Source organism: Cyanistes caeruleus, chromosome 8, assembly GCF_971803275.1.
Source record: "Cyanistes caeruleus chromosome 8, bCyaCae1.hap1.1, whole genome shotgun sequence".
Classification (NCBI taxonomy): domain Eukaryota; kingdom Metazoa; phylum Chordata; class Aves; order Passeriformes; family Paridae; genus Cyanistes; species Cyanistes caeruleus.
The window spans coordinates 13,392,677-13,410,410 of NC_141708.1; the positions used below are offsets into that span (position 1 = coordinate 13,392,677).

At 43.2% G+C, this 17,734-nt stretch overlaps 1 protein-coding gene across 13 annotated transcripts in view; it reads left to right on the forward strand.

Annotated features, from left to right (window-relative positions):
* The window catches only part of BTRC (beta-transducin repeat containing E3 ubiquitin protein ligase), a 121,281-nt gene extending 106,872 nt beyond the window's left edge, over positions 1-14,409 (forward strand). For 8 of the 13 annotated variants that reach the window (XM_086901440.1, XM_086901446.1, XM_086901443.1 and 5 more), the window contains 4 exons: positions 3,286-3,396; positions 3,999-4,077; positions 7,392-7,585; positions 8,608-14,409. In XM_086901440.1, coding sequence (XP_086757566.1) covers positions 3,286-3,396; positions 3,999-4,077; positions 7,392-7,553 — 352 coding nt within the window. In that variant the 3' untranslated portion in view covers positions 7,554-7,585; positions 8,608-14,409. Of the gene's footprint in view, positions 1-3,285; positions 3,397-3,998; positions 4,078-7,391; positions 7,586-7,877; positions 8,571-8,607 lie in introns of those variants that run through there. The other 5 variants (XM_086901441.1, XM_086901444.1, XM_086901450.1 and 2 more) reach the window with 2 other exon arrangements.
* Positions 14,410-17,734: the final 3,325 nt, after the last annotated feature.

Consider the following 17,734-nt stretch of genomic DNA (forward strand, 5'->3'; position numbering starts at 1 on the left):
GTTGACATCACCAGGTCACTGTTCCAGATTTTAGTGCAGGGCTGTCTGAGAGCATGACCAGGAAAGCTAAAACTTCCATCTCTTAATCAAGGGAAGAGGTATTACAGGTATTGTGTAAGAGCAGCACCACTAAGTGAGAACTTCTGCATTTCAAATAGAAAAAATAAGCCTCTGCAGTTGTTGTACTATGAAACTTGGTCTCAGAAGTAGAGCAAGAAATAGTTAAATACTACAGCAGTTAGGGAGGGATCTAAAATATGCAGTGCTAATAAAAATAAATGTCAAGATAGTGATAATGCTAAACAGGAATACAGTTACTTTTATGTTTGCATTGGACAAAATCCCTACTTGACAGATAAATTATACTAGAATTTCATGAATGTCAACAGTGAATCTTAATGGAAGTCAAGTTTAGCAGCAGTGTGAGCAAGGTGAAAAACTTACCCAGTGCTAAAAGACAGTTTTCTCCCAGCCATTAGCAGAGGGCACAAGTCAGTGGATGAATGATGAAGATAAAGGTTCCTAAGTCATCTTTGTGGATGGCTTGTTGCTTTGTAGGTCTGGTTTTAATCTGCTACCAGATGTTGTGTGCTGGGTTTCAGTAGAGGCTGATACAGAACTTAAAAGTCCATTATTCCTCAATTGCAGGGAAACTTCTTTCCAGATGACTTTGTGATTTCTAGTTCTGCAACTGCAAACATTAAGGACATGTGAAGTAGCTGAGACTTCTGTAGGGAGACTCCACATAGAAAAATTATTTACGTTTTGATTTAGGCGGGAAATTTCACCTTTGTAAGAGGACAGAACTACATAGGCATCACTATCACTGTGCCAATTTCCATCTAGCAGAAACTAGTCCATCAAATTTAATCCAATCACTTCAGTATCTTAGCTTCTAGGGCCAGAGTTCTTAATTGCAACAGACAAACATGGTATAGAAAAAAAGGAACCAGGGAATTTAGGGCAAGAAAATAAAGTTAGACTAGATCATCTTGGGTTAAGTCTTTAATGAGTAGCTGGTCTTCATGTGTTTATTTCTAGTGTGTACACACATAAGGATCAAATACTAATCTGTGTAGACAACAGCATTCTCTCTAAGAGGTGGGGATTCAAATTCACCTGCCTTCTGTACATCTCCCCAATCTGTTTTCAACTGAATTAAAGGCTGAGATAATTGCAGACCTCCCTCTACTTCTGGAAGGTCTCCCAAAGTTACAGGAAGGATCAGTGGTAGTGTGTTTGACTGCACACATGTTGTAGTGACTTTTTTTTAGTTAGTTCTCAAGCCTTAAGTTTAATTATTTTACTGTTTGTTCCTTTGAATATTTAAAGAAGTAGAACTTAGAGAGACTTACCAAATCTGAAAAGGACCCTTGGCACCAAATCTAGTAGGAGATCCTACTCTTACTAGCAATTATCCCCTTTGTACATGAGAGCCCATTTGCCATGTGGCAAGGAACATGATTGCCTCTTGTAATCCTGTTCAGATTCAGGTAAAACCTCAGACTGGGACCTGAAAATACAGGCCTGAGTTAGTGTCATGCAGCCTCACAGAGCTGCTGGCAGGTTCAGGATCAATGGCAAGGAATGGAAACACATGGCAAAATAGTTCCTGGCACAAGATTGCTCTTCAAACCTTTCTGCACCAGTTAATCTCTTGGCATTGTCCGTCGTATTTACAGTCCTTGAGAGACATAATGCTCTCTGACCAGGCAGAGTGCCTTTGGCTGACCTTTGCCATGGAGTTGCTTGTTCTGACCTTGACTTGTGTGCTGTACTCAAGTGAAAACTGTTGGGCCCTTCACAGATTCCTGAAAGATCCACTTCACAGATTGAAGAATTGCTTTGTGCTCCTTGTTGGCTTCAAACATGTGCATAGACATACCCTTTCTCAGTTCTACAGTGACAAAAACGTTCTGTTCATTCCTCTGTTGTCCAAAGTGAGAGCAACTTGTGGCAAGACAGCTGCAATCATTATCCACCAGCCTTGGGCACACATCAACTGAATCTGGATTATTCCCTGGGGAACCTCAGGAATCAAATATGTGGGGATGGTTTATCTCTTTCTTTGTCTCTCAAGCAAAAGTGACTTGACCTCTCAGCAGCTGTGCTGCTTCAAGATGTGTCACCCAGAGAAATTCCACAAATCTCCCGTATTTCTCACTACTGTGAAGCTCATGCCAGTCAGAGCACCTATTGAATGAGCATTTGAGACCATTTTTGACTGTTTTCTTTCTGCTGTGTGTCAAGGAGTCAGAGCAGATATTGCTATTACAAGACTGCTGTATGAGCAGAGCATGTCTCAGCCAGAGATGGAACACCTCTACATGTCGAAGAATTTCAGTTCTTGTAGGCAAATAATCTTTCTTTATCCATGGTAATTGGGAGTTATGTCAAAGAGCTGGCAAAAGTATGGAAAACAAATAGACTTGCTTCATAACTGTTTAAAGTGTTTAACTATTTTTCAAGGTAGTGTGCAAGTGTAAAAATTATGTATTTTCATTTATTCTCCATGCTGAAAATCCATCACAAAAGCCAGAACGCTGGGAACAGTTACTGTTGAGAGAATAATGTGTTTCTGGGCCTCTTACTTTATATTGGTTTGGGTGCCAGAACTTTTTAAAAATAATGTATTATTAGAAACAGTTCACATAGAACCACAGGAGTTATTTGAGAGCAAGAAAAAAATGCATTTCAAAATAATAAACACAGAGCATACATTTTATGCATAAAGTGCCTGGATTACAGATTAAACATACTTTAAGGGGGAGAAATGACAAAGAAAAAGGTTTTGTTAATTCTTGTACCTCTGCCATTATACTGATAACTTAATTTGTCTGATGGTAGTCTCCAAATCAGAAATGGGCATATAGGGGACCAGAAAGGGGCTCATGCCCTGTGAAGGTGATCATATCAACTGAAACAAACTGCCAAGGGGATTGGTAAGTCTCCCTCTCTTAATATCTTAAAACCAAGGCACAGCACATTTATGAACAGTGGACCTCAGTAAAATAAAGTGAGGTTCACTGTGAAGATAACTGGGAGATACCCTGTGCTACTAGAGCGCAACTGGTTTGTGATTCATCTCTACAGTGTTACTGTAACATCATAGGAACACCTGGAAAAGTGTGTATCCATTTAACTGTGGGAAAAGGAGTGATAATTTGTTTCTTCTTTGTTGTTTCCTCGTAATCTTTATTTCCAAGTTTCCATTAACAAGAAAATGTTTCATTGCAATGCTAAGGTATTAAAAAATTATTAATGCTCCTTTGTACTCTCTTCCAGGCTGTGGGATATCGAGTGTGGGGCATGTTTACGAGTACTGGAAGGCCATGAAGAGTTGGTGAGATGCATACGCTTTGATAACAAGAGGATAGTCAGTGGGGCATATGATGGGTGAGATTATCAGTGCAGTCAATGCTTTGCATCTTCCTGTCTGTCACAGTGTCTCCCATCCCACTTTGTGCATCTTCCATATAGATATCAGACTCTCTGTCTGTCATACTAAAAGGATCTTTTCATGGCCAGTAAATGAGGACCATGCTACAGAGCATAGCTTTCATTCTTCTTTTGAAATCAGTCCATGTGATTTGATGTGTGTGGTCCAGTTCTTGTACTTGAAAAAATATCTGACTGACTCAACCAGAAACTTCTTCCAGCTCAGCCTCTTGTAAGAGCAATCTTTCCCATCTGTGGTTGTCTGCAGGACCATTTGCCATTACAGACTAGTTGTCTGCCCTCCTATGTGTTTGTTAGTTATTGCCACCTGTTTTTTATGTGTTTTACTTTATTGACAGCATATTTTTACCTCCCATTAAGCTCTATAAGCTTTACAAAGGGGAAATGCAAGAACCAGGTCTCAAGAGCAGAAGGATTGCTGAAATTTTCCTTAAACTGGTGTATTAGCTAAGTTGTACTAACAGTTATTTTTTTTCTGTGAGTACTTGCTCTTTTCTCTTTAACAGAGCCATGGTGTTTGTCTATTTTTTCACCACTAGGAAAATCAAAGTATGGGATCTTGTGGCTGCTTTGGATCCCCGTGCTCCAGCAGGGACCCTCTGCTTGCGAACCCTTGTGGTAAGAGCTTTAGGTAGAGGTGTTGAAGAAAGTGTGGTTGTTCAGAGCTGTCTTGAGCTGTGGAAACTCAAGGTCAGTTTAGCCCAAGTCTGCAGGATCTTGAAATAATTTCTAGGGGTCTGGCTTCTTTGGGTGTTCAACTTCTTTTAATTTTACAAGCTATTAATTGCAAGCATTAAAAGTTAGAATCTCTGGCCTTTTCACTCCACTCTGGACTTCTCAACAGTTTTATTCTGTGATTTGAAGTTAATAATTGAATCAATTTTTTAACTTACCCGCATATGCCAGTGGGTTTACATTGATCTGTGTGTACCTGATGATGTAGCAGTAAGTTCTCTGAATTGTTGGCATGAAATTTCTTAAAAATACTGTTCCAAATTTGAGGAACAGGAACAAAAACATTCTTGGGATTGCTTTTAACTGCCTTTTGGGTATTCAGAGAAAAAGCAGGTAAGGACTGCAACAGACAGGGAAATTGCCTTATGCTTAAACAGCAATGACTCTTTTCATGCTGTCCACTGGTTTCTAGTGCAGATCAATGATGGTGTGGTTAGAATGTCATTATGTGAGTGTTAACAACATTCACAGTCATGTTTAACAACGGCTCTGCTTGGTCTTACAATAATGTGGGAAAATTGTTAGAAAAATGCCAGGACAGCCAAGGCCTTGGGGTGGTTCCTATAAATGTTCCTCCACCACATTCAACCCAAAAAAACGACACTGTTGCTGGGCATAAAGAAAGATTTCAACCAGAACCAAAATCCCATTGAAAAACAAGTACTATATGTTTTTATTTCTTAGGCTAAAAGTGTTTGGGCAGTGTTTTGATTGTATATTCTAGACCTTTTCCTGCTGTGGCACATGACTGTAGCCTGTGCTCTAAAACAGGATTGTACCAAGGCTATCTGATTCTCTAAAAGTGTGGTTACTTCTCACCAGCTGAGCTGTGCTGGCTGACCTTCTGCACACTCGTGAACCAGCTGAATTGCTCCTGTTGTAGATTTCACTGAAGTACTTTCCATCACATTTGGTGCAGAATGTAAGGTTACTGGAACTCAGCTGACAGGTAGTAAGATCATTAAGCTATGCCACCCTTTTCCAAGCATGTATTTGGACCATCAGGTACAGGATCAGAATTCATAAGAGCTTTGGATGCCTGCAGGTGCTGTGTTGAAAACCTTCTTGTTAGCCAGATAGAAGTGCAAATAGTTTCATGGCTGAAATCCAGAAAAATCCTTTGTCATTGGTCACCCAGTTCCAAGCTACAGAGCCACTGTGTGCCCATGAGCTCATATCCTGAGAGTCTTAAGACTTAAGCTTGGTATTTGTAGTGTTTCTGCTCCAGCTTGAGACAAATGTGTGCCTAGTAACCTGTAGACTTAATTTAACTGGTGTGATTTCCTTTGCATTTTCCAGCAGTGGACAGCCAAAGTGCCCCAGCTAATTATAGTATAAATCAGAAGCGGTGGGATGGAAACACTGTAGGAATCTCAACACATGGATATTCATAAATCCCTGTTTGATAGCAATGGAGGGGGCCAAAAGCAGGATGGGGAGCAGAGGAAGCTGTTGCAGTGCTTTTAGGACTTTTATGACAACAGGGTGTCCTTATACCCGCTTATCCATGCTTTGGTGTTTTTTTTTCCTCTTCCCTCGTCCTCCAAAATTAAACCTGGCTGCACAATGAACATCATGAGTCTCCTGCTGCTTGTGTTCAATTTTCAAACAGTAGGAGGAAAGTGCACAGATAACAAATGTTCGCTGCATGCCAGGTCCCTTCCAGTTTTGTCTTCCGTTAGCTGGAACAGTGGCCACATGAATTTGACAGAAGCTTTCTATGAACAGAATAATCTCACAGTTCAGCTTTCTTTATGACATAAACAGTCCAGGTAGGGCAGCCTTACTTAGTTCACAATGACTGGGATCAAAAAGAGAGCTTTGAAAAAAACTTTTGAAAGTACCATTCTCTCTCTCTCTTCCCCTCTCTCTCTCTCCCCCTCTCCCTTCCTCCCTCCCCTCCCACCGTCTCTGTGAGTAATCAGTCAATCAGTGGATCTGACTGTTGTAATGATAACTTTTTGGAAGAACTTCTTTACTGCTGTAACACAAAATATGGAAAAACACTTCCTTAAGAATAGGTGGGAAGACAGAAACTCATAAGGTGCTTATAAGACAAACTCAAGTTATAGTTAGAAGATCAAAAAGGTTCCATTGGTTAGAAATTCTAAAAAATTTATCTTAGAATCTGACTTACGTGTCCATTTATTTTTAGATAACTTTTATTTAAAGATTCAGAAATTAACTTTAAAGGAGCTGTTGTTCTTTGTAAACTGAGCTGTATTTTTGTAGTCTTGTGCTATAAGATAAAGACTTCCCCTTGAGTAACTTGCAATTCTCTTTTGCCTAAGTGTTTGAGAAACCTGTAGTTTCAGTATTAAAGTATTTTAAGATGTGTTTTTTTCCTGACCCTCAGAAGCCCCTTACAGTGTGTGAGCACTAAAGAGAAATGTGTCTTCATGGAAGGGATAGGGCTCACTGTCACTGCACCGTTTCTGTTCCTTGATGACCAGGGAGGCCACTGCTTTTGGAGTATACGAGTACCAGGAGAAAATAGGCAACACACAAGGGAAAGCAGAGTGGATTTGCTCTGTAATATCCAGGATGTTGCCATTGCCTCCTGTTAATTATGGTCTGAACTCTTGCCAAATTGTCATGCCATTTCCACTCAGCCTCAGAGCAGAATGCAAACTGCCTATAAAGAATGCCCTTTCTAGATCATATTTTTAGAACTGTTTAGGAGGAATTACTGCTGTGTCACTGGACTTTACAACAGGCTCCTTAGTGTCCTCCGGTGTTAAGCTGTTCCCTCTTCAGCATGGCAATGCCAAGTCTTGAATACAAAGTTCTCATCTCTTACCCTGTATCCTGCTATACCTGAGAATGCTGTAATTTCAGGAAGGAGTTTTGCCATGGAATAAGGAAGACAGTGCACCTGTCAGCCTCACCAGAGGGAATTATGTGGGGAGGGAGTTTGGTTTGTTCTGCACAGTGTGTGTCTAATACTGGGATTTAAGGAGTAGTGGGGCAACTGTAATGAAAACTTCCTGCAAGTCAAGTAGTCAGATATGACAAACCCTTTTCCTTGAGAGAGGGTTTAATTTATGCTCTGTGATGGTGAGGCACAGTATGTCATGTGGGGTTTACTGACAAATTAATACAACACTAAAATCAAGCCCAAGTTCATCTTCCCTGCTCCATCTCAGGTGCTAGTTAGTTTGCAAAGTAACATGCTGTGTCTCCCACTGGCATTTCAGGAGCATTCTGGAAGAGTCTTTCGACTTCAGTTTGATGAGTTCCAGATCGTCAGCAGCTCACATGATGACACCATCCTCATCTGGGATTTTCTGAATGATCCAGCTGCCCAGGCAGAATCCACTCGTTCCCCGTCCAGAACATACACCTACATCTCCAGATAAATAACACTACACTGTACCTCACACTCGCACAGGTAAAATAAAAAAAGAATAAAAAACTTAAAAAAATAAGGTGAGGCTCAAAGGTGACACTGGATGTAGTGTGAGCCTGCTGCCTGAGTAACTGGCTGGGTCTATCTAAGTGTTTGTCATCTTGGTTATACAGTAATTACAGTGTCCTGAAAAAGGACAGGAATGGTTCTGGTACCTTAGAATAGGGACTTTATTTTAGGATTTGTGACATGTGGTGCCTATGACTCCCCCTGAAGAACTCCTCCTCCTCTGTCCATCATCATCAATAATTAAATCAGTTATGCTGTTGTCCAGAAGGAAGAAGAGTTTCTGCAGAGCGAGTAGAGCAGCTGCTGCCTAACAAGAGGATGCAGATGGCCTGACCCTGGGCAGTTGTCACCAGGCAGGAGAGTTTTGCCAAGAACCTCCCTCTGAAGTGATGACCATTCTCCTCACTCTGCAGCAAGCTGATTCAAGATTACAGCTTGGCCGGGGGAGGAGACACTGAGGCACAAGCACAAACCCAGGCAAATTAAATTGAGATGAATCAATGTGCAAAATAATATACTGATAGGGCCTAGCACTTGTTCTCTCTCTCATAGCATGGATGTTAAATTATTCATATCAGAGCCTGGTTGGTTTGCTCATTACCTTTTGTCTTGGCCAGCACAGTGTGGGCAGGACAAAATGTTTCATGTGTTTGGGTCAGTTGTAAAGTGAATTTTATGCATATGAGTGAAGTGGGATAACATGCTTTCCTGCATGGGTGGGTACACGCACAATTACTGTTGATAGCAGTAAACATTAGAGAGAAGAATGGCAGAAGAGCTGACAGGCTTCTGAAAAGGGGTGTCCACAGTGACATTTTCCCATGAAAGTGCTCTGTCACAGGGCACATCTTGTATCCTGTTTGGTAACTGTACAGTGATGCTCTGGACCTGTCAGATCTTGATCAAACACTCTGATCAATCAGATGTTATTTTAAATCATTAAAAGGCTTAGTATGAATGGGGTTTGTTTGGTTTGTTCTGTTTTTTGTTCCCAGGACTCATTTAAGCTGCAGTATTTAAATGCCAGGACAAAAGAACTATCCACGTAACCAATACTTGCTGAAGAGAGAGGCTCTCAGACTTGTTTCTGGAACAAAGTTGGCATGCGGTTGATCTCAGACAGGGTCTACTCAGCGCGGCTGACTGCTAAAGTGCTGCTATATCAGAAGATGACTTTTATCTTTCATGAACAGTTAACATTTTTAAACCTGCCCATCCCTTTCTTCCCTCATTCCCCTCTCCATGTTCACTCTTCCCTTTACCCCATTTGGTTCCCCTCCAAGCCCAGTCACCGATGTCCTATGAATATATTTAAGATGTCGCCAGAATGTGTTGCTTTGCTGTTAAGCAGAAGACTTACAGCCACAGTGCATCCTGCTGAGAGTCATTTCAGGGTGGGTGGGAGGGTGGGTGGGGGGGAGGCTGCTACTCTCAGGCTGAAATCAATATCCATCGCTAGGCCTTTGAAAAAGCATTCAGCTCTGAAGAGCAGCAAAAACACAACAGCCAGACCATCATCCCCCTAGCCCCAGTTTCCCTGCAGCTTTTGGCTGTTCTGACAGCAGACTTATTTTTTGTGGAGAGAGGACCCTTGAAATTTGACTATTATCAGCCAAATCCATCTTTCGTCTCCTGCCTGCTATGCTAACCCTTTGGAATCTGGATGTGTATTGTAGTCTCCCCTTAACATCTGCTTGGCTGGGGAATGCTAGTCAATGAAAAGTTAAACTCTCTCCTGCCAAAGTCCCAAGCATGATGGACTGGGGCTGAGATCCTGTCCACCCCCACCCCAGGTGAACTGTTGGCCCAGGACAGTATTTCACTAGCAAAGGGATTGTCTGTACCATCTTCCTACTGCTGTTCTCCCTGAAGACACTATTTTGCTGGTAGCTTATGAACCATTCTCTAAATTGGAGGAAGTTTGAGGCTGGGCTGAGAAGGAAGGCTGGACATTGCTCTTATCTTTCCATTCCTTCACCTCAGAGAGGCTGTAGCTGGATACTACTCTCTACTGGAAGTAGAGAGCTGTTCCAAACTTCATGGAGCTCTCAAGAGCCACCCTAGAGTGGACACGCTACACAAACATTCTGGCCATGACAATAAGATTGCCTCACTTGAATGAGCAAATGCACACCCTGGAGATTGTGGTTAAGTAAAATAAGTCTGGCCATGAAGACAACCATTGCATTTAGCAGTGACTCCAGGCCAGTTCTGCAGTATTTCTGGGACTGGCTTTGCTAGAAGGGTTTGAGGAGTTTTTGGTCTGCTTCTCTAACCTATGTACTGCACTGCAGTTTAGGGACATGGGCTGGTTTTATTTTTTTTTTTTTTTTTGCTGATAGGTGAGATGGGTCTTTACTTTCTGGCTGAGACTTCTGCCAATTGTCATTGTTTAGAAGACAAAAATAGCCCTGAAGAGTAGGTACATGAGAAACAATTCTGCATGTCTCTGAACTAGACAGAGGTCTGGGGGTAAACAGCTCTCTTCACAGAGCTGGAACAAATTGCAGCTGGCCTGCATTTAGATCAGAAATTACTCTGTAAAATCAGTCCCTGGCCATTCCAGGTTTAGGCCCAGATCTTCTGCTGTAGGTCTGAAAAAATCTCCACTTCTTTAGTGGGGAGTTGCTCCAATCCCACAGTAGAAAATCAAGGTCCTTTGTCTCTGGGCTGGAGGGATTTAAACTGACTTTGTTAACACCCTCTGAACTTGGCAGGTGGGATTTTTTTATAAGCTTTTCTCATCAACTTCACTTTGCTGGGGAAGCTGTTGCATTGTTTCTAATTGCTTGGGATGTGCTTTTTCCACCAGTGAAATCTAGTAAGGAGCTGGTCCAAGAGTCCCCAAAGAGCAGTCCAGAGGGCTTAAATAATTTAGGTGTCAGCTAAGACAGACAACAAGGCAGTGGAGCTAGGGAGGAGAGCAGAGCTGGTTCTTGGGGAGTACCTAGTGCATTTCCTGAAGCATGTGGGCAGCAGTGTCGAGCATCTCAGAGCATGTGATGACACTCCTCTTTTCTGTTTGAACTATTAATGTAAAAGAGTCAAACAGGTTAACAGCTCTGTTCAGGTAACAGTGACAGGGTGACTTACCTCTGCAGAGTCATAAGTAAGTTCTGAGTCACAATGTTTATCCACAACTAATTTTGGCACTACTTTTTAAGTCCAGGAAGACTGTATTGACTTTTAGGCAGCTCTACATATTATGAATACTGCAGTCCCAAAGCCAAAGTGGCAAGAGAGCAAAGAGAATCCAAGTTCACATCCCAAACTTCATTGAATTCAAGTTCTGAGTCTTAATACTATTTTAACATTGTCCCTCTAAGTTCAGATATTACAAGGGGTCTGTGGCATGGCTGCATATCAGCAGGGCTTTAGATGACCTTGGGTGAAGTTTTAATAATTATTTTCCTCAGTTTGGTCATCCTCTGTCTTTTCCATTTCTGTTACTGTAGAAAACAATGATCCGTAACTCCAGCTGCTGAAGGCTGCAGAATTTCCTAGTATTTTACTTATATCTTTGTGGCAACATCTACAAGGATGTGTTGTATTTTTGCTGGTTGAGAGAATTTGGGAGAACTGGCAGACTAGCTGGCCAAACACAAAAGACACCACCACTGCAAATTGTCCTTGGTTGTCATAGCCCTGCTGCTGTATGCTGCTATTCTCTTGGGTCTTCAAGTGGTACCATACTTTGTACTCTGCTGTATAGAGCTCTTTAAGGTACATTTAGCAAGCAACTGCTGGAATCCATTTTTGGCACGTGGTAAGAAAGGTGTGTCACCCTCAGGAAGGGACTGTGTGTAGGTACTTCAAACAGGACTGCAGAAGGGTGAGGATTCCTACCCCACTCCCCAAGTTGTACAAATTTTCTGATAGCTAAGAAGGAAACTGAAGTTAACTGATGTAACTTGAACTTGAAACTGCCACAGCCTGACATTTGGTGGCGTTTATTGTGCACCCAGGGAGGGAAAATCTGGTAAGTAGATCTCCCAATGTCAGAAGAAAGTGGCTTTTTCAAACTCCCTTCCCTTTCCTTAGGATATGTGTGCATGTGTGTGTGAGTGCAAGAGTGCATGTGAGAGAGAGGTTTCAGCATGAACAGGTTGGATAATCCCTCAACCAGATTGGAATAATTGCAGAGTTTATAATGAAAATAACTAGAACATGCCTGCTGAAAGGAGATAAAAAAGGGCTGGAAGTGTCTGTGGGCTTTAAGTGTTGCACATTGCTTTGAAATGAAATACCTCTGCTGCTTAGAGATCGTCACTTCTCCCACAAGTAGGAAGCTCATGCTAGCCTTCCACTTTGGATTATGGGATGGAAGGTACTGGAGGTGTGGGACAATTTGTTGTGGCCGCACCATCTCCTGCTTGTGACTCCTTTGCAATAGGGCACAGTTTTGCTGCAAGTATTTCTCGTCCTCAGAGGAACACAGCCTGCTTTCAAATATGCAAGTAGAAAATGGCATGAAGGAGTTTGCAGTGAGATAACTTCTACAGATGTCTCATCTGGAGCAGCTCCCTCTGCTCCTTGTTAACATTCAAGGACAGACACATCCACTGTTGGAACAGAAGGATTCAGGTGACAAGTTGAGAAGTCTATGATCATCAGAAACATTGAAATGCTTTACACTTGTTTCTAAACTGGAAGCTGACTTGGACCACCATGCTCTACCTACCCACCTCCTGCTCCAAAGGATCCTTTTTTCTTTTTCTTAATTTTTTTTGAACACTGAAAAAGCTGGAGAGCATCATGCACATTTCTCCACTCCCAGGTATGTGTTTCTGCCCCTTCCACATGTCCCTTCCTCAGTCTGAGCAGAGCTTCAGGCTTGGTTCTGAATTTTTTTGGCATCCTGGCTCCAATGGGAAGCACCTCTCTAGGTTAGGCTCTTGTCTAACTTTGTTAGCTTCCTTTAACATGATTTTAGATCTGCCTTTTGTGGCTTATTATTACTTAATTCACTGAGAAAGGGCAATATTTGCATTTAATAAATCACAAATACTAGCAGCTCTCCTTTGCTAGAGAAGGGAGCAAGCCTTCCTACTGCAGGCTGGCTCTTAACTGTGGGAGGAAAAGGAGGAGGTGCCTCGAGTGGTTAAAAACCAGGGGTATGTGGGAATGGAGATGGGTCTCTGCAGAAGTGGAGGCAGTGCTGAAAATAGATCTTTTAGCTTGTGCAGTTGGCTGGGAAAAATTGAGGTTTTCCATGATCAGAAGTCATCTGGAGGTGATCAAGGCCTCCAACTGTTGAACTTGTCAGGTGATTCCCCTTTTAGGACGCAGTGGAGACATAAGGAGAAAGGGATGGTCTGAACTACACTTGCCAAGAGAAGAATGAGCTTTTCCAGGGTCTCCAAGTGGCATGCATGATGCATTTGACATGCTGAGCTTTGCCCTACTGTTTCCTCCAAAGTGATAAGCAGCAGCTTCACTGAAGGAGGGGGGAAACAGCAAGTGACCCAGCTGTCCTCAAAGGTCTCCAGATGAAATTCCACTGTCCTGCTGGAAAATACCTACTGGATTGATTGGCATGAGAGGGTTACAGTCTTTCTGCCCCCATTTTTAATTCAGAGATGGGAGCAGCAGGTCCCTTGGGTGTGTTTCTTCTCCAAAATCCCAATAGTGAGTTGAGAGGAATGGCTGCCTGCTGAGACTGAGCATTTGGTTTCCCCTCTATTCCCCGCTTGCCCCATTTTTTTTAAAGATGAAGTGTAGCCAAACTACTGGGCAAAATCCCCACAGCAAATCCCCAGGGGGGGCTTTGGCACACTGCCAGAATAGATTATCTTTGACTGGTCAGAAAACTCTTCCCATGACTTTGTGCTTGTTCCCAAAGATCGCTGGGCTTCCGCATACCTTGTCCAGCAGATAACCCATTGGAGTTGGCAACACTGATTGATCCTTAGGGATGTTAAGATGATAACTCTCAAAATCAGGGGGATTCTCATGTACATGGATGTGCAGCAAGCCCTTTAGATACTATAAACAACTCCTAAATAAATCCCTTTTTTCAATAGCCTATCACCCTAAGATTTCTATTGAATACCTTGATTTCTGCTCAAGCAGGAGCCAAGTGCAGCTGTGGCCAGAAAATCAGCATGAAATACAAGTCTTCATCACAGAGCAGCTGTGCTTGTACCTGCATGATGAACAGTTTTTTGCCTTCACTGGTAAAGTGTTTAACCTCCTGGCACTGGAGCAGTGGTTTACATCTCAGCAAAGCTCCACATGCAGGAGGCAGGCCAGTGGGCTGTTTGCAGGGGCTTTTACAAGGAGCTACCTATGAAAACTTCTGGGCAATTCATTGTGAAAATCTGGATTTGCTTTTGAGTGTAAAACTTTGCTTTGGCTACTTTGTCTTTATCATGCGAGGCACTGCAGGGCTTAGCCTAGCCCCAGTTTTAGCATGGCAGAACAATAGTGTGGACCTCAGCAAAGTGTATTGTCCCATTTCTTCCTGTCATTTGCCATCACTGCGTTTAGGAGAGCTGCCTGCCTGCCAGGCCAGCCTGTGCTGCATCACTCCAGCCTGCTCAGGCTGGGTTGGCTGTGGAAGTGGGAGAGGTGAGAAAGAACATGGTTTCTCCAGAGTTTTCTGTTTGTTACTCTGCTATATTTGTTATCTGGATTCTTAAGTAATGAGTGCTTTGAATTTTGTGATTATGTTACGGTGATGTGTAGTTAATGTACTAATGTTCACTTGAGCTAGGATCATGGTAACAGTGTGGTTTGTTTTGTTTTTTTTTTTAACTGTTCAGAAAATAACTTAAATACAAAGATTAAGCTGTGAATCTCTCCTGTTTTCCTTTTGGGGGGGGGGAAGACACTGACAGAATACCAATCCTGTATCTTCCTCAAGCCCCATGTGTGTGAGTCACACTTTACTACACATGTACTGTACACAACATCTGCAGTGTGAACACCTGCAAGTGCTGGGGACGAAAAGTGGACGGTTTTGCCCCGAGCCTGAGGTGGAGGCAGCTTCACAGGACACACAGAATCTGCAGTAGCTAGTCCCCCCTCAGAGGTGCTGCTCATGGATGATTGCAGCATAAAAAACTGCCCTGGCAGTCAGAAAAAAACCACTTATTCCTAAAACTACGGCATACTTTTTAATTAACACTCTCTCCATTCATAGTTAATGACCTCTGGCTGGGGCAGATGAGTCTGCCCTGTAAACCAGAGTGGATGTGACTGATAGAGAAGAGTTGGAGCCATCCTGCCCATTTAAAAAGTGTGGGGGGAAACCTATAAAGACTTTGTGTTTTTCTGGGTACTGTTGCAAGATCCCGGTAGGAGAAGCACAAATTTGTTTTATAAGCTAATCAGAATCCTGCTGTTCAATAATGAGTGAGTAATTGACATATCACAGCACTGCCACACAGTTCCATGGCTGGGGATGCTGCCATGCTTACTGCTCACCCGAAACAGAACGCAAGCACCCTTGCCCTCAGAATACCTTCCTTTTAAAAGTGCTCCTTGGATAGCAGTCTTGGATCTTTCCGTTTTACTTAACAGCCCCTTTTAAAACAAAGGCCACCGCAGTTTTAAGATCCTGACTCCAGGGGTGGTCAGAAAACAAACAAAGCCCTGCACTCCCAACATCTCTCTCCCTGCTGGCTCCATTCTTGGGAGCCAGCGGGGGACTGGAGATTGTGAAGGCTCTTGCTTTTCTGAAGTGCTGGGAGCAGGATTTTTGTCAGTTCCAATCTCTATCTCTCCTTGTGACAGGGTTCCCAGCAGCCCCCTGCTTTATTTGGCAAGGCTTTGGTGTTTATATGTATGCATGTATGTGCTCGCATATATAATATATATTTTACATACATATTCATATATAATATGTAAAATATATATATTTACACCACTTTAACCTTTTCTGTTCCCTCTCAGCTATTTCTTTCCATCCAATAATAGACTTGGAAGAGGAGTTGCGGTGACAGGCTACATCCATTGTTTTGGATTGGTCTGTAACACAGAATGCAGCTTGATTTTAACAATCTCTGAGTGCCAGCACACATAAATGAGACCCCTTCCATACCCACAGTCCCAGGTGTCTGTGTGTATCCAAACAGCACATATACTGCCCACTCCCATGAGAAACAGGTTCTCCTTGTGGGTTATTTCCAGATGTTCCTTATATAGTCCTTCCCCTTCTTCTCCCTGATGTTTAAACATGAGAATCAGAGTCTTTATTCCAGATTTCTAGGACTAGGACAGTTCTGTCCTGCAGGGCATGGACTGGAAAACTTCTCACAGTAAATCTGGACTGGAATCCACAAACTCAAGTACTAAAGAGAGTCTTTGAGAAAGAAAAGCAATCTCAATTGTAAATTTCCACTGGAAAGAATGAACAGCTTATCTTAAATAGATTCAGTGGTTAATTACCCTTTCTGTTTAAAAATGTGTGCCTTATTTCCACTTCAAATGAAGGAGGAAAGTAATGTTTGCCATAGCTTCAAATTAACAGCATTTGATCAACCTACAGCTTTAAAATGAAATCTTCTCTTGTTTGGTGGTTTTTTATTGTTGTCTTATATACATCTTTTCAAGAGTATAGTAAGGCATTTTTTGGAAAGGGTGAATTGGCCAGTTTAGATTAGCTAGGCTACAAAGAATGCAGTTCTTACAATAACTGTTTGAGTTTAGCAATTGGTAGTTTGAAGAGGATGATGAGCTCTCAGGAGAGGAGGCAGCGTGGCCAAGGAAACAAAAGGCCCTGAGCAGACTGACGTGCTGTAATGCTGCCTTGGATTTCTGTGGGTGAGCTGTCTGTCTGTCCTGGGAGTAAAGGCTGTACCTGGCTCCAGGAGTTCCAAGGCAGTGTGTGGCACAGCTTCCTGTGCAATGGCACATGTCAGTGCCCAGGATGTGGGAATTACTCAATGTTTTTTGGGAGTAAGATGCCACTCCTGAAGTTGTTTTTCAGCCAGCACATATGCACTGTCCATGACCTTGTCCCACAAAGTGCTGCTGGAGGAGAAGGTAAGAGAGGAAGACTAAGCTGCTGCTGACATTCTCACTTGCAGTGGGCTGCAGCCATCAGAGGTCTCAGCCTGACCCCTTTGCCAGCTCATCCATGCCCAGCAGTGCATGTCTGTGAGTACCAGCCACTTTGCTTTACTCTGAAAGAGCTCAGATACACAATCATTACATCCCCAAGGGAGATACTCTTTGTTTCACATCCATGTTACCTCCCAATCCTGAGCTTTCTCTCCAAAATTATTTGCTGACATGCACCTGGCTGGTAGGAGCAGCTAGAAATCTCCAAACCAGCAGAGAGGTTGCTGAGCTGTGGGGCTGATCAGCTGAAGCTGGATAAGGAATGTGACCAGGGAAACCTGGGCTGGAAAGGTCTCACCTGTACAGGTAAATAGTGCGCCTGCAGATGGAGAACAGTCACATGGGCTTTTCACTGGGGACAGCACTGCCTGCCTTCTGGAGGCCACTGTGGTTTGAAGAAACTCAAGCCCCTGGTTAACATCACACGGCTGATGTATCCACAACTCCCTGTCCCATGCCCCAAGCACCCTACTGGCATTTACAAAGGTGGGTCAAGGAAGGCTTCTCCTCCAAGGGCAGTAAGGCTGCCAGACCATCTCAGTTTCTGCAGTGTCAACTCCAAAAGGGCAGCTCCAGCAAACTGCCCTGATCTTGGGAGCGGTGGTGATGTCTGGGAGCAGCTCTGCCTGCCCTGCTCATGCTGCAGAGTCCCCTCTCCTCCAGCACAGGGGAAGGGGTCAGTGGCTGCCAAGCAGTGCATCTTTTTGCCTTTGCAGGAGCTGCTTATTGCTCCCTTGTGGAATTTAACTAGTTTAGACTAGATGGTGCTGGGCAAACCCCGAGAACCAGCACTGGGACCGCATCCTTTCTAAGGGATTTCTCTCTCATCTTGAAAAAGAGGACAGACCTCCCAGTGGGGAGCTGTCAGCTCAGGGGAAGCCCTCAGGTGTCCCAACTGCTTCTCCATCCTCCTAGCCTCAGCAAAAATTCAAATCAGTCAGCAAATGCCATCACTCAGTGCAGGATGTGTGCTGGGACCAGCTCCACCTGCTGCTCTGCCTCTCCCGGTTCTCATGGGTTTCTCTGTGTGCCTCAGGCACTGTGTCAGATGCCTTG